This window comes from Cervus elaphus, chromosome 19 (assembly GCF_910594005.1).
Source record: "Cervus elaphus chromosome 19, mCerEla1.1, whole genome shotgun sequence".
In the NCBI taxonomy this organism is placed as follows: Eukaryota; Metazoa; Chordata; class Mammalia; order Artiodactyla; family Cervidae; genus Cervus; species Cervus elaphus.
The window spans coordinates 37635491-37659721 of NC_057833.1; the positions used below are offsets into that span (position 1 = coordinate 37635491).

Consider the following 24231-nt stretch of genomic DNA (forward strand, 5'->3'; position numbering starts at 1 on the left):
TATATCCATCACTGTGCCCAGCACATAGTAGAGGACTTAGTAACTGAATCTGTAGGGTCCAAGCATCTCTCCTTGTCCACAGCTCCCAACTGCAATGGTGGTGGAGAACATGGTGTGCCTGGCTCTGCACCTTTCAAACGCATCTGAAACTGTTAACCATGGTGGCCTTTCTCGGGCCTTTCCTTCTTTGCTCAAACATCATCTTTAAGCATTCACCCTGCTGACTGGACTTGAAGAATGGCCTTAAAAGAAATTCTGGGGATGTTAAGAGAACAGCTTAAGATGAGCTTAGAGGGCTTCCCTGGTGGCTAAGCAGTAAAGAATCTGCCGGCCAATGCAGGAGACACGGGTTTGATCCCTGGTCCAGGAAGATCCCACATGCAACTAAGCCTGGGCATCACAACTATTGAGCCCATGCTGTAGAGCCTGAAACTACTGAAACCCATGTACCCTAGAGCCTGTGCTTCACAACGAGAGAGGCCACTGGCATGAGAAGCCCAAGCATCACAACTACAGAGTAGCCCCCGCTCACAGCAACTAAAAAAAAAGCCCATGCAACAATGAAGACCCAGCATGGCCATAAATAAATAAATAAATAAATAATTTTTTTTTAAAAAAAGAAGAGCTTAAAGCATCTCATTATGGCAGAAATTAAGATAGTGTTTAAAAACATGTCACAGGGACACAGGAACCAACTTGAAGGGGCTTCCACTGACCAGATCTGGGATAATTTGAGAGCAAAATAATTAAGGATGGTGATGAGTGATAGGCCGCTTGCATGCTCTCCGTGTACCCAGCATGGCCACATACAAAAAAAATTAAGGAGGCTTTGAAATCTCTTACCCTAGAAAAGACATGGTTAAAAATTGAGCCCCAGGGGCTTCCCTGGTGGTGAAGTGGATAAGAATCCATCTGGACACAGGTTTGATCCCTGGTCCGGGAAGATTTCACACACCATGGACCAACTCCCAAGCCCATGCTCCTAGAGCCTGTGCTCTGCACAAGAGAAGCCACCACAGTGAAAAGCCTGTGCACCCCAAAAAAGAGTAGTGCCCACTTGCAGCAACTAAAGAAAGCTCTCGCAAAGCCACAAAGACCCAGTGAAGACATAGATAAATAAATGAATAATTTTTAAAAATTGAGCCCCAAAATCACATATTCCTCCTTTTACTTTATACTGTCTAGTAGATTGTGCAGTGAGGCCTGCTCATAATGTAAATACCATCTTTTTCTTTTTTTTCTCAGCTTTATTGAGACATAACTGACAAATAATATTGAGTAAGTTTAAGGTGTATGACATCATTTTATATTATATATACTAAGAAATGATTACCACAATAAGGTTAGTTAAGACTTAACTCATTATCTCACCTAGTCACCCTGTGTATGTGTGAGAAGAGAACATTTAAAATCAACTCTCAATAAATTTCAAATATACAATACAGTATTTTTAACTACCATGCTGTACATTATACACCCAGGACTTATTCATCTATGTAAACATTTTCGCCATCAGTTGACCCCTTTGATTTCCCCCTTCCTGTAGATTACTTGTTGCAGGAAAACCTGGACTGAAACTTATCTGGTGCTTGTAGTTGCCCAACAGTAAATAATTGACTGTTCAAGTAATCATTTTATTGCAAAGGAAGAGTGGCTAGGTGGGGCTGAGCCTGTGGGACTTAGCCGTCAGTAAAACTGGGTTCTGTTCCTGGTTGTGTGACCGACTCACAACCCATAACCCCAGGTGGCCTGGGGAAGTTATGTCATCTTTTTCTCTTTACCTACCTGCCCAAGAGAGTTATGTGGTGGAGATTAATTATGAATGAGGTCATATTGGGGAAGATAGAGCCCCCTTTCCAAAGAAGGAGATTGCTTATTTACTGTATTTGTTCATTTTGAGCCAAATGATCAATACTAGGTCAATGTGTCATAAAGCCATGTATCTGAGTACTTGCAAGGCTCAGAGGTGCGTCCTGAAGTTTGGGGCCAGAGCTGTTTTTCAGCAGCAACTGCCAACTTCAATGTCTACGGGATGGGTGCTCTTTTTGGCCTGCTGGGTCCTTTCTAGAAGCCCTTAAAGTTGACAGTTACTGAAAGGCAAGAAGGGCAGAACACGTAAATATTTATTTTTCACTTGATAGAACTGCTGTGACTTCAAGTATTTTTAAATGTCTTAGTTATGTTTATAATGGCATTGTGCTCTGGAAAAGGCCATTGCTTTTGCTATGTGGATTTTGCCTGTTGCTCTTTTGTGTTTTTTTCCATTTGTATTTTCTTTCTCACCCTGGGAAGTTTATAGCCCACTTCAAATTTTCTGGCATTGATCTTTATAACTTTATATGAAATCCTTTTTTTTCTATTTTATGGGATGTCAGTGTGTGGATTGTAGGTCAGTGGGCTACATGCAGAAGTGCTCCAGATGTAGGTATATTTATTCAGATTTAATTATGCTCCACTGTGAACTCCTGGCAAGGAGTTTGGGGCATCTGGAAACTGTATTTCAGACTGCTGTGGAGCATATTTTTAAATTCTGAAAAAAAAGAAAAGGAAAAAAAAAAGAAAATAAATTCTGCCATGCGTCCAGCTGCTGACCTTTGTCAGAACAGTTGTCTTTCCTTATTATGTCCCAGTCCTTGCTTGAGTTAACTCCAGACGGTGTCTAATGACTTTCTGATATGAATAATGAGGGCATTAGCACACTCAGTACTTCTCTCTGATCCAATGTCTACCTCCTGATTTTTTTTTTCCCCTCCTGATTTTTATTAGTTATAAAATTACTTCTAGCTCTTCTGGTGATTACTTTTTTGGTTTAAAAATAAATATTTAAGCCTCTATGTACTGGTATATGACTCAGAGAGAGTTTCTGTTCTATTTAGTGTATCTATTCTAGCTCCTTCTAATCTACCAAGAAAGATGAGAAAGCTACTGCTCATGTATTGCCTCCTCTATTGTATATCCTCCTTAACCCTTTCTTAAGAACACAAACACATGGGAGGAGCTAAGATGGCAGAGGAATAGGTTGGGGAGACCACTTTCTCCCCTACAAATTCATCGAAAGAACATTTGAACGCTGAGCAAACTTCACAAGAACACAAATACACTTGTAAAACGTACATTTTGGGTTCCCTCTGTCAAAATACAGTCAGTCCTCTTTATTCATGAATTTCATATTTGAGAATTCACCTACTCAAAATTCGTTGTAATCCCCAAATCAAACATTTCTTACCCCTGCTCTGCATCTCAGTAGTTTGGGTGTGCCTCATCCAGGGGATGCCCCCTCCACTCCCTAGGAAGGAGGGCCCCCTCTTTCCCTTCCATAGTTTCTCTCCTCTATCCTCCTCCCTGGTGACAGGTAGACCCTGCCACTTGGGGAAAGGTCAGCAGGGGACCTCTGTTTTGCATTAGAAGGAGAAAATGATTTGGTTTCCACTTTTTCAAAATCCAGCTATGTCAACAATCAAGCTGAATAAACTTTTAGCCATGGGTCAGTTTCTCAGTTGGTTGAAACCCAGAGGAAAGAGGAGTGTGATTACCACCCACACCTCTGAGAGCCCTTGAGGGCAGAAATTTTATTTTTAATAAATAAAAAAATTACATAATATTGAATGCATATAAAATAAGAATGCAGAATATTTGCAAGTGATAAAGCACAGTAGTAAACACTCTATCTAAAGACCTAAAATAAAACCCAAATGTATTTGTAACCCCTGAAATCAATACTTGAGGGGCTTTTGCAATCATGCACAGACCCGTGCCGAGTGGCAAAAAAAAATATCCACGCAACACTCTCAGCAGTGGTCAAACACACCAACGCTCTGCCTTCTTATTTCAGCTCTTGCAACAAATGTCCTTTTCCTGGCCTATTACTGCCACATTTTTTGCTTCTTGTGCCTTTTCTTTGTGATTTCTCTGTTTGAAAACATAGTCCTCAACTGCTGGCTGGAGTTTCTAAACTCATAAAGGCTGTGATATTACCTTACAGAGAAAAGGTGTTACATAAGCATTGTTCAGGTATGAGTTATAGAGCTGGCCATGAGTTCAATGTTAGCAAGTAAATGATATATATTAAATATGGTGTCTTTAAACAGAAACACATATAAAATCAGATTATGTATTGATTGATCAGTCAACAAAAATGCTGTAACCAGAGGCTCCCCAGAACCTAACCCTTTATTTCCCCTCCGAGCAATGGTCCAGTAACTGCTACTTAAGTGCCTGAGTGCCTTTACAGAACAGGAACTGCCATGAACAATGAAGATGAAGTTTATATAACATTTATCTTCTAGAACTGTATTTCCCTGGTCATGTAGTTTTAGTTCTAGAAAGTACAAGATCATTGCTCACAGTGAGTCCTTTGCCTGGCCTTCTCCATTTGCTCCTGAATGACTCGCTCTTGATTTCAAGACAGGCTCCTGGATGGCCCTTCACCCATCCCCAGCCATGCTCATGGGATAAGAAACTTGCATGGGGGACAGAACCACCTTTAGGAATGGGGGACTGCCTTTGATCTAACCCTCAGAAGCTCTGGGGCTGGTAGAAAGTGTTGATTTTTTCAATAGGACAATTTTATCCTGTTTCTTTTGTTTGATTGTTCCGAGACATTCCTGGATACAGTTTGATTAGTTACAATTGAAGTTGACTCCTTTTTTTTTAAGCTGGAAAAGTGTGGGGTGGCTAGTGGATAACCTATTCACTATACTATTCTCATCTGTAAGTGAATTCCTTGGCCTAAATGATGCTCTGACTTTATATGCTTTCCCCCAGGATTTATAGATGTTCTACTTCCTTGTGTTGAATTCCACTCCATTTTTTCCCTTAAATATTACTTGTTTTTTCATACCACAAACCTGAAACATTTTTTCCTTTTCTGAAATAACTTCCCCCATTAGCACAGAAGTTCCAAGATAACTAATCTATTTGTCCATTTATCCATTCTTACGTTCCCAGTGCCAAGAACAGGGCTTGCTTCAAATATTTCCTGGATAAATGAATATCAATCTGTTAACACATTAGTCAGCCATTCAGAATGATCCATATAAATACTATGTAGTGTATGACATAATGTTTATAAAGTAAATGAAGCATGAAATGCATTGTGACTGAAATTATTAGAAATATATCTGCAGGAGACACAGCCTGGAAAATCATATGCAAACAATAATAGGTCATGCACTCCGCCCTAAAGTTCTTTGCTTAAAATTGCCTCAAGTTATTAAACCTTTTCCTCTCAGAATTAACACCATTTTTAAAATAATATATTACATTTATCTTATTTTGGACTATGTTACAAATTAGTTTAAGCTTCTCTAGGGCGGGCACTGTACTGTTTTCAGTCTAGTAGTGTGTACCCAGCACCAAGCTCAAGAACTTGTCTTGTTGTTGGGCCTGAAATTCTCACGTAATTTGGAGAGCATGTAAGGAGTAGATATATGTGACTAGCAAATTTGTTACATTGCTTCACCCTCATATAGTTCTTTACATTTTACTTTGGGCTTCTCTGGTGGCTCAGACTTTAAAGACTCTGCCTGTAATATGAGAGACCTGGGTTCAATCCCTGGGTTAGGAAGATCTCCTGGAGAAGGGAAGGGCTACTCATTACAACTGAGCACCTCTCTCTCACATACACACACACACACACACACACACACACACACACACACACACACACCCCTTCAGAAAGCAAACCTCCTTATTTTGTTGTTTTGTTACAAAGTTGAGTTTGCTCAGAGGTAGTATTAACAGCTCAGCAGAACATGTTAAACTGGTTTCTAAAGCTTAACCTCTTCTATTAGAGTTTATTTGAAAGGGGAAAAACTTTGCCTTTACTCTTCAGACTACTTTGAAATTCAGTCCCTTTGAAATGCCATTTCCTAAAAAAAAAACAAAAAACAAAAACAACAACAACAAAAAAAAGAAATGCCATTTCCTGTTGACAATCGGAAAATTACAGTTGTATGGGTGACATCTCCCATCCAGTGATGAATTCAGACCCTTGTGTAGGGCAGACCTGATTATCATTTACTGTCTTCCTTCTGTTAAATTAAAAGAAACATATTCAAATAGGATGTCAGGGAAAGCTAGCTATAACATCTTCAGAGATAACTTATATGTTCCTGAGATACTTTATTATAATCTAATACATGACTGCCCATGGGCCAAATCCAGCCATGATCATTAGCATATTGTCTTTAGTTGTTTTCTTGGTATAAGGCAAAATTGAGTGGTTTAACAGTGACCACTGTCCCACAGAGCGGAAAATATTTACTATATGGCTCTCTACAGAAGTTTGCCAGCTCTGGCAAACTTTGCCAGCTCTAATATCTTAACCAAATTTTCCAGGCAAGGATACTGGAGTGGCTGCCATTTCCTACTGTAGGGGATCTTCCTGACCCAGGAATTGAACCCATGTCTCTTGCATCACCTGCAATGGCAGGCAAATTCTTGACCACTGCACCACCTGGGAAGCCCTTGCCAACTCTGGTCTAATGTCGTACACAAAAACACAACACAATTTTGTAAACAGCCTGGGTTTTGGAGACAGACCTAGGTTTGACGTTCAACGCCATTGCCTACGAGCTATGTGATTTCTCTTAATTAATTACCTAACCTCTCCAGTCCTCAGTTTTGCATGTGTAAAATGATCGTAATAATGCCAATCTGTCAGGCAGTGCTTTGCAGAGTCATAGTGAGCCCAAGGCAAAAGAAAAAACACACCATGTAAATGTACATGTTTACATGAGCGTGCTAAGTTACTTCAGTCCTATCTGACTCTTTGTGACCCCATGGACAGTAGCCCAACAGCCTGCTCTGTCCATGGGGATTCTCCAGGCAAGAATACTACAGTGAGTTGCCAAGCTCTTCTCCAGGGGATCTCCCCAACCCACGGATCCAACCTGCATCTTTTATGTCTTCTGCATTGGCAGGCGGGTTATTTACCACTAGCACACCTGGGAAGTCCCATACATATTTATATAAGTATACATGTATTTATCAAAATATCCTCCCATATGTTGAACCAAGTGAAAAATAGCCCTCCTTTATTTAATCTGTTCATACACTGTGGTCACCTCTTATAAGCCAGCTAGCAAGGAAGTAAGTTGTCATGGACCCAGAAATGCAGGACAATTAGAAATGATTTTTTCTGTTGTACAATAACACTGACAAGTAAAATGATCAGTAATATATCTTACCAAAATGTTTGACATTCTATTCATCATAGATTTGGGTTGATTTTGATCTTTTAAAAATATTGCATTAAAATATCATCTATGCATGATAATATGCATATAATTAATAATATGATTTGCATTAAATATTAAATGATAGTAAAATATTTAGATATTAAAGTATCACTTGTGTTGCATTAAAATATTACAAAAATAAAGTATTTTATTGCATTAAAAAGTTATAAGTTGACTTATCTTGATTACTATTTTGGTGTCCCTTCCAAACATTGCACTTGGTGAGTGCTTTACTTGCCACACTCTAATCCTAGCCTGGCTGTCAGGTCTGATGTGAGAATGAGAGAAAATGCCTGTGAAGTATCTAAAGTGTTACATGATACATTGTAGATGCCAAAAAACTAGTAACTATTTTATTTATTTTTCTGTTCATTTATTTGGCTGTGCCGGGTCTTAGTTATGGCATGTGGAATCTAGTTCCCTGACCAGGGATTGAACCCGGGCCCCTACATTGGGAGTACGGAGTCTTAATCATTGGACCACCAGATGTTATTGCTGTTCTCCAGCCACTAAATCTTGTCTGACTCTTCGCGACCCCATGAACTGCAGCATGCCAGGCTTCTCCGTCCATCACTATCTCCCTGAGTTTTAACATATCTCAAATTTATGTCCTTTTGAGTCAGTGATGCCATCCAACCATCTCATCCTCTGTTGCCTGCTTCTCCTCTTGCCCTCAATTTTTCCCAGCATCAGGGTCTTTTCTAATGAGTCAGCTCTTTGCATCAGGTGGCCAGAATATTGGAGCTTCAGCTTCAGCGTCAGTCCTTCCGATGAATATTCAGGGTTGATCTCCTTTAAGATCAACTGGTTTGATCTCCTTGCTGTCCAAGGGACTCTAAAGAGTCTTCTCCAGCACCACAGTTTGAAAGTGTCAATTCTTCCACACTCAGCCTTCTTTATGGTTCAACTCTTAACATCCATACATGACTACAGAAAAAACCATAGCATTGACTATACAGACCTTTGTCAGCAAAGTGATGTCTCTGCTTTTTAAAACACTGTCTAGATTTGACATAGCTATTCTTCCAAGGAGCAAGTGTCTTTTAATTTCAGGGCTGCAGTCATCATCTGCATTGATTTTGTAGCCCTAGAAAATGAAATCTGACATTGTTTCCACATTTTCCCCATCTATTTGCTATGAAATGATAGGACTGGATGATATGATCTTAGTTGTCTGAATGTTGAGTTTTAAGCCAGCTTTTTCTACTGTCTTTTACCTTCATCAAGAGGCTCTTTAGTTCCTCTTCACTTTCTGTCACTTTTTACCACAAGGGAAGTTCTAAAACTAGTAATTGTTAACGATATTGATAAATTGGGCTAATAGTATTGATCTCATAGGATTATAAAGACTAAATAAGTAAATCACTTAGTATGAGATTTGACATAAAACAAGTACTAAATAAATTCCTTCCTTCCATCATTTAGTTTCCTTAATTCAACCAAGGATTTGGAAAAGGGAAGCTTTATGCCAGATATACAAATGAGGTTCTTCTCCCTGACAAAGTAAAACAAATAATCTATTTGGCTCATCAATTTGTTCATATTAAAATGAGGTTGGTGCCTTATTCCTTAGCCATTTAGCCCACTCCAGCATTCCTTTAGGAAATGAAATTCTAAGATCTTCAAACTAGCTGATTTGAAAGGACAAGTGGTATCTACCTAAGAAAACAAATTTTCCAGGACTTTCTTACTAACCAGAGACAACCCTAATCTAAAAAAATTAATATATCAAGAAATTTACATTTCCTTTAATTAAAATAACTGAAAACAGGGACTTCCCTGATGGTCCAGTGGTTAAGAATCCACCTTGCAATTAAGGGGCTGCTGCTGCTGCTGCTAAGTCGCTTCAGTCGTATCCGACTCTGTGCGACCCCACAGATGGCAGCCCACCAGGCTTCCCCATCCCTGGGATTCTCCAGGCAAGAACACTGGAGTGGGCTGCCATTTCCTTCTCCAATGCATGAAAGTGAAAAGTGAAAGTGAAGTCACTCAGTCGTGTCTGACTCTTAGCGACACCATGAACTGTAGCCTACCAGGCTCCTCTGCCCATGGGATTTTCCAGGCAAGAGTACTGGAGTGGGTCGCCATTGCCTTCTCTGAATGAAGGGGCAGTTGCAAGGAATTAAGATCCCACATGCCTCAGAGCAGCTAAGCCCATGAGCCTCAACTACTAAGCCCCAGTGCCACAGCTAGAGAGCCTGTATGCTGCAACTACCACCTGATCCAACACAGCCAGAAAAATAAATTAAAAAACATATTTTTTTAAAAAACCTGAAAATAACCATACTTTACTCTTGTAATTAGAATGTTGATCAGATAGGTGTTTTTTTCACCTTTATATCAAGCAGGTTTTTTTGGCTAATAAATACCTTTTAGGTAACAAACATGGTTCCACATGCCACAACGATGAATCTTGAAAATACTATAACACGTGAAAGATGTCAGTCACAAAAGACCACATATTATATGATTCCATTCATAAGAAATGTCCAAAATAGGGAAATCTATACAGACAGAAAGTAGATTAGTGGTTGCTTAGGGCTTGGGGATGGGAGGAGATGGAAAGATGGGGTACAGTAAAGGGTATTCAGTTCCCTTTTGAGGTCATGAAAGAGCTCTAAAATTGACTAGTGACAGTTGCATATATCTGTGAATATATCAGAAAACACATTAAATAGGTGGATTGTATGGTGTGTGAATTATATCTTAATAAAACTGATTTTTTAAAAATTCCTCCTGTAATTTCATACTTTCATGGAAAGAATTAAAAAAAAAAAAAGAAAAGGGTGGTGCTTCCCTGGTGGCTCAGTGGTGTCTCCAATGCAGGAGACACAGTTTGAATCCTGGTCCGGGAAGATCCCGCACACCTCGGAACAACTAAGCCTGTGCACCACAACTCCTGAGCCTGTGCTCTAGAGCCTGGGAACTGCAACTACTGAAGCTCACGCTTCCTGGAGCCTCGTGCTCCACAAGGGAAGCTACTGCAATGAGAAGTTCACACGCCGCAGAAAGTAGCCTCCACTTGCTGCAACTAGAGAAAAAAAAAAAAAAACCCGAGCAGGACGATGACCCAGTACATCCAAAAATAGATAGATAAAATTATTTTTAAAAAAAAAGAGAGTAAAAAAAGATAAAAATTCTTTTGGAGGTGACTGGGAAGACATTTCATTTTTCGGTCACAATCAAATCAGGCTCCTAATTTTCCAGTTTGCTTTCTTTCACCTTGGAAACTGAGGTTGACAGACCTCCATTTTCTACCACTGCAGGCTAAATAAAGCCCTGACTTTGGTCAGTCTGTTGGCAGTTGGGGAGTGCTTGAAGCTAGCTGTTTCTGTGCAAAATAAATAACTCTTATTCTCAGCCTTAGGGACTAAATATAACTATTATTTTGTTTTACCACAGAAAGTTGAGTTAGTTACACAAAATGTCCTCTTGGTTGGAAAGATATCTCTTGTTTTTATCCACCAGCTATATTTCCTTAGGCTACAACCAAAAAAAACAGGGAATAATCCATTTCCCTAGATTGGCTTATTTTGAATGAGTTTCGGTTGGATAGAAAAGTGTGATTCCCTCAGACTGATCACTGACAACCTCACTTCCTTTCTGATATAAACTTCCAAGGGATCCTTTGGCTCTGTATTCGCAAGATACACTGCCTTGATGCTAAATGCCCATGCTATCTTGGGGTCATGCTCAGTTCTGGCTTTTGGTTTCTACCTGCCTTTGGAAGAACTGATTTCAGCTCCCACGTGTCTGATTGGGGAAAACTACAGAAAGAGGAAACTCCTCATTCACATCCAAAGAGGTGTCTGTGAAGGGAGATGATGGAACTGTAGGCAGAAATATCCCACCGATGAAGCAATTGTGAGTGGGGCAAGAGGACAGAAGGCTCTGAGGTTCTATGAGAACCAATGAGCAAAGACAGGTTCCTATTAAACCTCTTGATATGGCCAAGTCAGCTTATTTAAAAGTCAAAGTGTCAATTTCTCTCAGACCCATGATTGGTGAAGTTCAGTTCACTAGCCTCCAAATCCCCGTGACAGCAGTGAAGATCCACCTAATTTCACCCTGATGCATCATATCGAGTCAGGAAGTAAACAGCGAGGGCTCTGACTCGCACTTCTTTCCTCTCGAGTTTGGGTTCCAAGGTGTGCTCCAGCTCTCATGCCCCCCGCCTCTAAACATGACGCAAATGCGTATGAGTAACTTCTTTAGAACAGAGGTCCGCAGACAGGTATATTGACTCGATGCTACCTAAAAATACTGAGGTTCAGACCTAGATGAAGGAATACATTGTTGAATATTTTGCATTCTGGGCAGTGGATGCCAAGTCAGTGTCCAGGACACACAGCCCACCACATGTCGACTGATGGAGCCAGGAGATTTCCAGAAACCCACACTTGAGCACACTCTTAAGCTTGCTAAAAACACTGTTCTGCAGGAACTTCCAAAAGTCTCAGAAATAAACATCTCTTTGGTCCAGAAATTTTGACTCAGAGAAATTAGAAAATGAGTTGGACTCCTACTTTGAAGAGAGAAGTGGAAGGGGAAGGTGACATGTCCCTACAATAAAATTCTACTGATTTTTTCTTTTTAATCTGAAAAGTAACTCAGTCTATATTTTTTTATGTGGAGAAAAACACTGAATTTGGCATTAAAAATCCATCCTGAGCCAGACTGAGATGGGTTCACAGTTGGCCAGGGCCAAAATTGATGGAATATCTTTGTTTCTCTTCTATACTGGCAGAGACAGGCAAGGAAAAAATGGGCTGAATGCCTTCTTTGTTGGAAGGATGTCTCTGCTTTTAACGACCAGCTTGAATTTCTTTAGGATATAATCTGGAAAACAAATGAGATGCCAAATTTTGTTACTCTTATCTCTTAATCATGTGCAAAAAATATGCACCTTCATGCTCCACCCCTTAGTAACTTTTGTTTCTCCTGGAGACCGGTGAGTCACAAAGCAGCGTGCATGCACACACACACACACACACACACACACACACACAGAGTTATAAATCATTCTGAAGGGAGTTTCCTATATTTGAGGAGATAATTCTTTCTCTGATTAGGCACAAAGGTATTCTCTAGGAAACTATCTACCCAGTTTTGCACAAGTTGCTATAGGTCAAAATTTTGATAGCAGGGTAACTTTAAAAATTACTTATGAACACAACATTGTACATCAACTATAGTCCAGGATAAAATTTAAAAAAAATTTTTTTAATTTATAACATTTATCAGCCTCTGTTCCTTGAAACACCTGCAAGCTGAAAAGCTTTGTGAATTTGTTTAATATGCAGATTCCTGGACCTCACCCCAGACCCACTGAGTCTGGATCTATGGAGATAGTCTGCATCTATGGAGATAGTCTGCATTTTCAACAAATTCCACAAATAATTCTGGTAGAGTCTGCCAGCCATTGCTTTGTACTCGGTAAGAGTACAGCCAAAATTCCCATCATGATTTCATGAAGGTTAGAGCAACAAAATAGTAATCTCTGAAAGTAAAAGACTTGTATTCTTGGGATTTCAGAATCACATCTTAATCACTTGCTCAATTTTGGACTGCAAGCCAAGGAAGGGAAAAACAATAAGTAAATGTACCTGTGATTGATAATTTCTACTTATTATTTAATATCCTCCCCCAGGAAAGGTCTCAGATCACGGTTTAGCAGATACTAAGAAGACTGGATTTAGCTTACAGCTATAATTATTTTCCTTCTAGCTATGGAAGTTTATCGTGATGTGTCTTGATCTGCTTGGGTTCCATTAGGTAGCAGTGGGTCTTGTGGAATGACTTAAAGCAAGACTTTACTGATGAGGTAATTAATGTTAAGGAAAACCTTTCCACGTGGTGCTAGTGATAAAGAACCTGCCTGCCAATGCAGGAGAAGTAAGATGTGGATTCAGACCCTAGGTTTGTAAAATCCTCTGGAGGAGGGCATGGCAACCCACTCCAGTACTCTTGCCTGGAGAATCACATGGACAGAAGAGCCTGGCAGGCTGCAGTTCATAGGTTGCACAGAAGCAGACATGACTGAAGCGACTTGGCACGCAAAAAGGCAGGTCAATGGTTACCAGATGGGGGAGAGATAAATTGGGAATTTGAGGTTAACTGATATGCAGAGACCTTCTGTACAGCACAGGGAACTATGCTCACTATCTTATAATAACCTGTCTTACTCAGGCTTAGTTGCTTAGCCCTACTCGACGTTTTGCGAACCCATGGACTGTAGCCCTCCAGGCTCCCCTGTCCATGGAATTTTCCAGGCAAGTGGGTAGCCATTTCCTCTTCCAGGGGATCTTCCCAACCCAGGGACTGAACCCAAGTCTCCTGTGTCTCTTGCATGGCAGGTAGATTCATTGTAAATCAACTACACTCGATTTTAAAAATTAAAAAAGATATTTTAAAAAAGGCAGTTCACAAAAAATTAAGTTCCAACTTTGTAACTGAAATATATAATGGGAGACGTGAAGAAAGTCCCACAAAATACCATGAGGTTCTTTTTTTTTTTTCATCAGGTTCTTGTGTTAAGGTTAGTTCCCACTCCCCTTAAGCTATCTCTAAATCTATTTTACTTAAAAAAAAAAATTGTGATAATAAACACAAACTCTAAAATGGTGACCTCTCAATTTAAAATATTGTCAATGTTTTATTTTTTTGTTTTTTGTAAATTTATTTGTTTTAATTAATTTATTTAAAATTTAATTAATAAATTTTATTAATTTATTTAATGTCTCTTTATAATAATTTATTTATTTATTTTAATTGGAGGCTAATTACTTTATAATATTGTAGTGGTTTTTGCCATACATTGACATGAATCAGCCATGAGCATACATGTGTCCCCTATCTTGAACCCCCCTCCGACCTCCCTCTCCAAATATTATCAATATTTTAATTTTAACTTACTATTAAATCAACTTCAAAATCACAAATTAAAAAAAATTTATTATAAGCCTGAAATACTAACAAATAATTTTTTCCATTTCCCATTGAAACTATTTATAGGCATACATATGTGATTTTGGCATAGTTGTAATCTTAGTTTACCTACAAATTTGAGTTCTGCTTTCTTTGACTTTTTAAATAATATGACATGTTATAAACATGCTTGCACATTTCTGCATAGCCTCAGAATTATTTTGAAGGCTACATATTTTTAAAAATTGTTACACTGTACTTTATCCATTCCCGTATGTAGAAACATTTCTATTGTATCTAGTTTCAAGATTACAGATGACCTAGAATCATCTTTGTATAAAAGATTCTTTTTTTTCTTTTACAAGATATTTGTTTAGAACAAATTCTCAGCGATGGTTTTACTAGTTCAAAGGACATGAACATTTTTATGGGTCCTAATGTATATCATACTTCTCATCAGAAAAATTATACCAACCTTCATTACTTGAACTATGTGAAAAAGTACTGGACTTCTAAAAAGCTGAGAAGTGCTGAGCGCTTTTTAAAAAATTTTTTTCACTTAATTTTTGTTACTTTGTTGCAAACATTACTGTGTTTTTATTTCTTCATTATGATTAGTAATTTTGTATGTATGTATGTATGTATGTATGCCTGTAAGTACAAAAATTTTAAGTTATCAATATGCCAGACACCATTCCAAGAGATTTTACAAGTATAAAATCATGGGTTTGTTTAATGAAAATGATTTAAATAAACATTTGAAGCATGAAAGCTATAAAAACCTACACTGTCTGTAATAGATATTAAAGATATTAAATATTAAATAAATAAAGATATTAAATATTAATAGATATTTAAAAATTTTAAACTCCAGGAAATAAATGATCTTAATTCATAGTAGAAAAGCACAGAAAAATTAACTATGAAAGAAAGCCACACTACTCTAGATTTTTCAGCATATTTCATTTTTGTACAACAGAAGAACAGGCTAATTGAAAGGAATAATAGTTTCTCTCACTACTGAGGAAAAAGAAAGTCTTTTCAGAAATAGAAAAAGGTTAATCCATATCTTCTTTCCTAAAAATAAATAACTGTATGACACTTGGAAAGTCTAGTGAAGGAACTAGGATGATAAAATGACAGTAATAGTAATTTTTTTTTAATAATTAAGAAAACTATTCAATAAATGACTTACCTGATCTCACCAAGCACATCAAACTGAGGAGGAAGTATAATCTCAGCATATGGAAAGTGGAGCCCATGTGTGTCACATTCACAAGAAGAAGGATTTTCTTCCCAGAGTCTTAGCCTCTACACTCAGAGCTTAGATAACTAACCCCATGCCGTGACAACAGGAAGTTCCCCAGGGACTGCAGGCAGGTCCCAACCCTTTCGGGATATGTGACTCCTCCTCCTTTCAATAAAAGGTCAGGTGTATTTCTGCTTGCACAATTTTATGCAGATGTGGAAATTATAATACGTATTTGCAGAATGACTAGTTCAAAATACTTTCATTCCTTGTGGGCGGTTTATTAGTCATTTGGCTTGGTGTGTTGAAATCAGGTGTGATCTGAGATATTTTCCCCTCTTGTTTTTGTGAATGAAAGAAATCTGGTGGGTCTTCTGTTAGGCCTGTGTATACCAAATTACCTCTTATGTTTATTTACACACTCATTTCTCAGAGGACAGTCTTTAGATTTTTATTTTTGTTGTTGTTGTTTAGTCTCCAAGTTGTGCCCAACTCTTCCGGGACCCCATGGACTGTAGCATGCCAGGTTCCTCTGTCCATGGGATTTCCCAGGCAAGAATACTGGAGTGGGTTGTCATTTTCTTCTTCAAGGGATCTTCCAGACACAGGGATCAAACCCTGCTTTGCTGCTTTGCAGATTTTTTACCCCTTAGCCACCAGGGAAGCCCTAGATTTTATTAAGAACAATTTTATTAATAAGTCCGATCATGTACCTATATTTGTAAAAATATGTTTCAGGTTAAAAGAAACCTTAAAATGTTTCTATATATCTTTATTTTTATTGTTTTGCCATCCAGAGTTCCTATCTCTCTCTTAGTTCTTCTTCCTCCTCCCTCTTGTCCCTCCCCTCCTCCTCCCCTCCCGCTTCCTTTTCCCCTCCCCCATCTCTCCCATTTTTTTCTGTTCTTCTCCTCTTCCTTTCTTTCCTTCTTCAAGAAAAAAATAGATGAAAAAGCTTTTAAATAGAGAACTAGGCCAGAATCCATGCACCTCAAAATAGGGAGTAACTAAATTTGTGCTCCATGGCTACAGGGTAATTTAATTCTTCTAGTGGAAGAACTTGCAACACTTTCTCTGGCTTGTGATGGTGGTCCAAAGAGCTGAAAACTAAATGAACAAATGCAGGAACTACTTAAGAATACATTTTCATCCAAAGCATAGGCAAAATCCACTAGTCATTTAACATTGTTTATGAAGTGACAGCATTGCTCATGTAAGTATATCAGTTCTCCAAGTACCCCATTCCTTGCAGGAAGTAAATTCTAGCAATGCTCTCCAAGGAATCAGTACATCAGAATCACTCGGGATTGTGTGTCACATGTTTTTCTGTGTCACATCTCAGACCTAATGAATGCCAAGACTCCCTACCAGTGGTCCACTGATCTGGGTTCAAGTCCTATGTCTTCTATTCACTAGTTGACTGGCCTTAACCAAAGCAGGGTTAACTCTTCATTTTCTCGACTGTAGAATGAAGATGATAAAACTGCACATCTCACCAGGTTGTTTTATGGATTAAATGAGATACTGTAAATAAAATTCTTAACACCATGGCTCCTATCAAGGTAAGTGCACTCACCACTTGGTAACTGTTGTTATTACTTATCCTCTGCACCTTTCCCTCCCCTCGCCGTACAGTACTGAGAAGGACCATGTGGAAAAGTCCTGTGGGAGTGCAGGAATGATGAGGATATTTTAGCAGTGATGTTTCAGGTGAATAATTTTAGCCATCACTTAAGTCTGCTTTTGTCTTCTACTTAAAGATATAAATAAAAATCATAAATAGGAAAACCAAATAAGTGGTGCTAATTTGTTGTTGTTGTTACTTTCCATTTGCAATCAGCTTTACTAACCTGAAAGCAACTGCTTTCCAGAACAAATGGGGAATTGTTTCACATTCTGTTAGGAATGTTTTATGGAATGCATTGCCCCTGTTGGCTCAGTGTATTTGCCTGATAAATATTTGTTGAATTCCTATCAGTTTTGGTACCATGCCAAGTGTTTATCTAGTCAGAGCCAATGTACATTTTCCTGGAAACTTGCCAATTATAGGAATAAGAAGTTTGTGTCTTGGGAGGCCTCTTTGTGTTACTATTAATGATTTTCCTGCTAGGGGCACAAAAGGTCCCCTCACTTCCTAGCTGTGTGCTCCTACTTCCAGTATTCAACATATCACAAGAATCAATGGGAGAACACATCTCCTTTTGTAGAGGTTAGTGAGAAATATCAAATATAAGGCAAAAAAGAAAAGAAAACATTTCCAAAGGATGGGGAGAGGAGTGAGGAAAGGCAGAATAGAAAATACCTTTGAGAGGTGGATTACTTCCTTCTCTTGATTGTGGTAGTGATTATAGGAATCTAACTTGTGATAAGATTGCTTAGAATCACTTGTCCCCCAACACACGCAACGCACAAATGAATGCATATAAAAATGGTAAAATCCAGGACTTCCCTGGTGGTCCAGTGGTTAGGGCTCTGGTCTTCCACTGCTGGGAGCAAGGGTTGGATCCCTGGTCAGGAAACTAAGATCCCACATGCTGTACTGTGCAGCCAAAAAAAAAAAAAATCTAAGTGAACTCTATGGACCGTACCAAAAACAATTTTCTGGTTTCGATGGCATGACATGTAAGATGCTATGATTGTGGGGAACTGGATGAGTGTACAAGGAACATCCCTGTACTATTTTGCAGCTTCCTATGAACAGATAATTATTTCCAAAATAATTATTTCCAAAATAAAAGGGTTTTAAAAATTCCAAATGATCTGCCAACTCCTAACCATTTGAATGGTACTATTTAGTCAAAGGTATTCTAAGGAAAACCATTGCTTCATTTCTCATCAGCTACTCATCATAAAAATGAATAATGGCCAATTTTCTTAATACTATGATGCTGATAAATGACAACTCAAGAACATCAGAATTTTCCTCATTTCCAGTTTAGTATTACGTACTGGCTTTTTTTTTTTTTTTTTAATCTAGAAGTCACCTGCTATAGAGAACAGAGTAGAAAGAGGCAAGCAAGCTTCTGGACAGGAAAAACAGGTATGGAAATGTAATGGGACTGAAGGGAGGTGGTTTTATGACTCTCATTGGCTTCAGCATTCAAAAAGTTGACCTATGTACCCTCCCACTCTGGTCTAGGGCTCCAAGTTGATATATGACTCACTGTAATGCCCTTTTGTCTTTTCATCTGCATCAGTGGCCCAGCAATCTCTCACTTCAGGTCCAGGTTTGGTAAGATATATCTATTTCTTTGATTCATTTTCATTCTATAAGGGCTTCCCCAATAGCTCAGTTGGTAAACAATCTGCCTGCAATGCAGAAGACCCCAGTTCGATTTCTGGGTCGGGAAGATCCCCTGGAGAAGGGATGGGCTACCCACTCCAGTATTCTGGCCTGGAGAATTCCATACACTTGTATAGCCCATGGGGTCGCAAAGAGTCAGACACGACTGAGCAACTTTCACTTTCATTTTCATTCTATAAGGAGATCATGGTGTGGGCATGGGTGTGTGCTGGGTTGCTTCAGTTGTGTCCAACTCTTTTGACTCTACAGTAGCCCCATGAACTGTAGCCCGCCAGACTCCTCTGTCCTTGGGATTTTCCAGGCAAGAATACTGGAGTAGGTTGCCGTGCCCCACTCCAGGGGATCTTCCCAACTCAGGGATCAAATCCGTGTCTCTTGCATTTCCCACTTTGGCAGGTGGGTTCTTTACCACTGAGCCACCTGGAAGCCTCAGAGATCAAGGTAACTTTCTCCAAATCCCTGTATTTTTTCATTTCTTCATTCCTTCAATGGTTGAACATTTCTTGAGCTTCCATTAAAAAATAATAATAACATTACAAAGGGATTTCTCTGGTGGTCCAGTGGTTAAGAATCCCCCTGCCAATGCAGGGGACACGGGGTCAATCCCTGGTCTGGAAAGATTCCACATGCAACTAAGGGCGACTTAGCCCCAGTGTCTCAACTACTGAGTCCATGCTCTAGAGCTCCTGTGAAGCAACAAGAGAGATCATCCCAATGAGAAGCATGAACACCACAACTAGAGACTGGCCCCTGCACAGCCACGAAGACCCAGCACAACCAAAAATACATACATTTTTAAAAATAATAATAAGGGGAAAATAGGAGATGGCTTCTTCCCTCAAGGAGAGACATCACTACCAGCAGCAGCAGCACCACCACTGCTACTGCTAAGCCTCACACAGGAAGTGTCCTCTGAGCTGAATTTCAAAGACTAGGTAGTAGTTCACAGGTGAAGAAGGAGGAGGCAAGTCATTCCAGGCAGAGGGAATAAACCTGGAGGCATAAAGAAGTGTGGATTGAATGTCTGGTGTATATAAAGTAACAATAAAGTAATTTGGAGATAGGAAACGATGAGGGAATTTGAAGACAGGTTGTGAAGAGCTTTATATCATGCTTAGAATATTGGAATTTTGTCTCCAAAACAGTGGAAACCTAGGTTTTTTCCTTGTTCAACTATTTATATGCTAATATACTACTATTATATAATAATGTTACAGGCAAAAACCAATTCCGACTCCATGTTGGAACTGTTTCTTAGACTTGCTTTTGTTGATTTTGTTTTTGTTTTTTTAAATTAATTAATTAATTAATTTTAATTGGAGGCTAATTACTTTACAATGTTGTAGTTGGTTTTGCCATACATTGACATGAATCAGACATGGTGTACATGTGTTCCCCATCCTGAGTGATTTTGTTATTATTATTATACCTGATGGCCTGCCTTAGAGAACCCTGCCCCTCTATCGGACTGTTAAAATGTCTTTGTTTAGAACCCTGTCCAACTGTAGATGGCAGGAAGGAAGAAATTAAGATACCTCCTGACAGAGGCTTAGGACTTCCCTTATGGCTCAGATGCTAAAATATCTTCCTGCAATGCAGGAGACCTGGGTTCCATTCCTGGGTCAAGAAGATCCCCTGGAGGAGGGTACAGCAGTATAGCAAGCCACTCTAGTATTTTTGCCAGGAGAATTCTATGGACAGAGAAGGCTACTGTCCATGGGATTGCAAACAGTCAGATACGACTGACGGCATTTTTACTTGGTTTCCTCACCTCCCCACGTCTCAGATCTATAAAAGAACCTTTAATCTAGACCCCCGACAAGATGGTTATTTTGAGGTATTAGCCTGCCATTTTCTTGCTCAGCCAGCTTTCCCAAGTAAAGTCGTATCCCTTGCCTCAACGTCTCATCTCTGGGATTTATTGGCCTACCATGCAGGAAGAAGAGCAGGCTTGGACTCGGTAACAATAATACAAATATAATAAATAATATTTTGTATGATCATATATAATAATGTGATAAATTATATAAATATTAATATATTTGTGTAACATTATTATATGAATTTTTTTTGTAGTTTGTTATAAAACAAGAAGGAAAATATCTACATACTACTTTTCTGGCCTAAGAAGTATTTTTCATGGAATTGAGCTCTTTGCTTTAGAAATCATGACTCGCTTGCAAACAATGTGTCGAACAAAAGCAGTGCAAGTTCAGCTCAGTCATTTCAGTAACTGCTTATTTTTGGAATGCTGCTCTGAACATTTCAAGGAGAGATTGCTCAAGCAAGACCTGTACACACAATGGTAAGATATAGGCAAAATGCTTTTTACTCGGTAAAGTTCATGAAAAAAAATTCTTTTTCAGAGGAATGTTCAGTATTTCAAGTCCATTGGTACCATGTTTTGTAGATGTACTTGGACCTTAACTGTTGTTTTATTTTATTTAAAAATTTAAAAAAAATTTTATTTGGCTGTGTTGATTGCAGCACAGGTGATCTTTGTTGTGTCGTACAGGACCTTCTGTTGAGGAGGTGCAGGGACTTTCTAGTTGTTACTCTCAGGCTTGGTTGCTTCACAGCATGTAGCATCTTAGTCCCCTAACCAGGGATCGAACCTGTGTGCCCTGCATTGCTTCCCTGGTCGCTTAGATGGTGAAGAAATCTGCCTGCAGTGCAAGAGACCTGGGTTCAATCCCTGGGTCAGGAAGATCCCTGGAGGAGGAAAGAGCAACCCACTCCAGTATTCTTGCCTGGAGAATTCCATGGACAGAGGAGCCTGGCAGGCTTTCATGGGGTTGCAAAGAGTTGGACATGATTGAGCAACTATCACTTTCTCCCCTGCATTGCAAGGTGGATTATTAACCACTGGACCACTAGGGAAGTCCCAAACTGTTCTTTTAAAATACTGTTATTAGAGTCAGGTTTCTGTTTTTATTTATTTATTTTTAATTAAAGGATAATTGCTTTACAATATTGTGTTGATTTCTGCCATACATTATGTTTTTATTTTTATTCAGCTGGCTTCCCAAGCATTGATCTTGAGAATACTGCACCTTCATTAGACAATTATTCCCTGGAGTATGCACATAAAGTTGTCTGTGCAAGAAACATCTCAATGGAAAAGTCCACCCCTGGAATTTGGAAGATCTATCCTTGTGACTGTTGACGTGGGTAACCATTTGGAACCATCGTGAACACGTTGAGGGGCTCACACTGTCTAAATTGGGAGGGTATTTCTTGCCAGGCTTTTCCTCCTTATCTGTCTGCACCTCAGTTTCAGCTGCTTTCAGAAATACTTGTCTCTCTTTTTGAGATTCTCCCTAGGGCCATCCAAAGTAAATTTTAGGGTTGCCACATATTTCAAATCAGGCTTACTCCAGACAAACCTCCCAAATTTGGTGAAAATCAGCTCAACCATAGTTGCTCAGTAACAGAAAACTAGAAACATGAGTTATAAATTTATTTTCATTAATAAATAAGAACAACAACAACATAAATTTACCTTAACAACAGGTAACAGAAGGACAACAAAAAGACAAAGAGAAACCTGAAAACAGAAGAGGACCAGGGTAGAAGTGGAGGCAGCTATGGCACTCATGTGAGAAATGCTCAGGCCCTAAAGGACAGTGATTTTGATGGGTTTATGTTCTTGTAACAGAGTGAGATGAGCACAGCCCTTAGCAGGCAGCCATTGCTGGCCTCATTACTTTGCACCCTGTTACTAGGCAACAGGTCTCGCTCAGCGCCACAGTGGGCCCTGTCCACAAGCAACCAACTGTCAGTGAGTGACCGTTAGTTGTCCTGCTCAGCTATTGGTCGGTGCTGCAGTGGGCCCTGTCGACAAGTAAGTGTCAATGAGGGACCATTAAGGAAGTGATTCAGGCAGGGGTCAGTGGTGTGGTGGTCATCAGGTGGAGAGTGAGGTAAGAGGCAGATTCAGGCCTTATCTTGGATGCCCTCCAGCTCACCCAGCCTTGGGCCAGTGGATGAACTGGAGGGCCCAGGGAACAGACTGGGGACTACATCCTGCAGGCCTTTGGGGCCCTCACTAAGGCCCTCCTCTAGCCTTGGCCTACGCCTCGAGGAGTGGTGAACCTCTCCCTCATCCCTGTCTCTGTGACCTAGTAGCAATGGCCGACTGCCTCAGTTGCAGTCCGTGAGACCTGGCCTCTCCCATTTGGGTGGCCTGAAGAGACTGAGGGACGGCTGGGTTGGATGCCTGGCTCCCTCAGGGATAACAGCTGAACAGAGTGTGGGAACCTGCCCCTGAAGGAGCTGCCTCCTCTTAACCAGGACTGGGACCTTGGAGGGGGAAAGTTGGGCCTTGGGCCTTTGCCCTTTCCTGTCAGGACACAGAATAACAGTTAGAGATTTGCAGGAACATCGTTACCTGACCATGACCCAACCCCAAGAGCAAAGGATCTGACACCAAGAAGTTTGCAACAACTAACCACACGCCTCCCTTAGCTTCTGCTTTTAAAGGGGCTTGCTGAAAGCTTTTAGTAACTTTCAGATGGGAGGGCATGAGCCTCCCATCTCCTGTATGAACCTGTAATAAACCTTTCTCTGTCCGAAATGCTAATGTTTTAGTATTGATTGGCCTTACTGTGCGTCGGGCACATGGACTTGCGATTTGGTAACATTCCCAAATTGGTCCTATAGACCTCAACTTGGGCTCTGGCCCAGCCAAAGTCGCTTGCCTTACTGAGGAGGGTTCTTTTTCTGTTTGGATTCGCATGACTAATAACAAAACTGATGCTGAGACTGAAACAGCACACACTGTAATCAATGGCCAGAGAATGAGAAACAGGAACTTAGCTTGAGACTCAGCTTCTCAATCTACCTGATATACCATATATATAGGAGCGTTGAGGTAAAAGGAGGGAACTGAGTAAAGAGAAGGAGGAGGATTTCGCTGGTGGTCCTGTGGTTAAGACTCCCCCCTTGGAGTCTTAGGAGGGGGGATCTAAGGTCCTGCAAGCATGGCCAGAATAAAAAAAGAGAGAGGGAGGAATATTTATGACACATCTGAGAACAGGGATGTGATATGCTTGTGAAGACAACAATCTTTTTATAACACTGGATTTCAGTCCTTCAGTGGGCTTGCTTGGCTGTTGCCACAGCAACTGTCAACTGTCAGATGTGTTATTTATCACACAAATATATTACCATGAACATATAAGGAGGGTCTACTGGAGGCTTTCTACCATCTTGGACCTAGTTGGTTCTAACAGATTTTGGTGGGCTCTTGTTTTTTTTTCTGGTGGCTTCCTGTAAGATAACACTTCCCTGCAGCTTAGTTCTCTCAACGAAGGGGGAGGATTATACCTGAAGGCTAACAGCCTTGGTAACATTTGGAGAGGGGAAGGGGCAGATGTGTAGGAAATGTAGGGTGCAGAACTGGCAAATTAAATGACTTATTATGAGAAAGAAAAAAAGAGGGAAGAGATTATTATTAGTAAGCACTTAGCTATGCTGGGCATTGAAGTAGCCTCTTTATATACATAAAC

The 24231-nt window shown here is 39.8% G+C and overlaps 1 protein-coding gene and 1 long non-coding RNA gene across 3 annotated transcripts in view; one reads left to right on the forward strand and one right to left on the reverse strand.

Moving 5' to 3' along the window:
• LIPH (lipase H) overlaps nt 1-15527 on the reverse strand; it is a 48430-nt gene extending 32903 nt beyond the window's left edge. The window contains exon 1 of the mRNA XM_043875366.1: nt 15364-15527. Within this exon, the coding sequence (XP_043731301.1) occupies nt 15364-15430 (67 nt within the window). The 5' untranslated portion in view covers nt 15431-15527. The remainder of the gene's footprint in view (nt 1-15363) is intronic.
• A 1352-nt stretch (nt 15528-16879) lies between these two features.
• LOC122676059 lies at nt 16880-23212 on the forward strand. Of its 2 annotated transcripts, XR_006335407.1 has the most exons (4): nt 16880-16979; nt 18395-18457; nt 20798-21026; nt 21739-23212. It is a non-coding gene; the product is annotated as an uncharacterized LOC122676059 (long non-coding RNA). The 2 variants fall into 2 exon arrangements; XR_006335408.1 differs by lacking the exons at nt 16880-16979; nt 18395-18457 and adding an exon at nt 18577-18649.
• The last annotated feature ends 1019 nt before the right edge of the window (nt 23213-24231 follow it).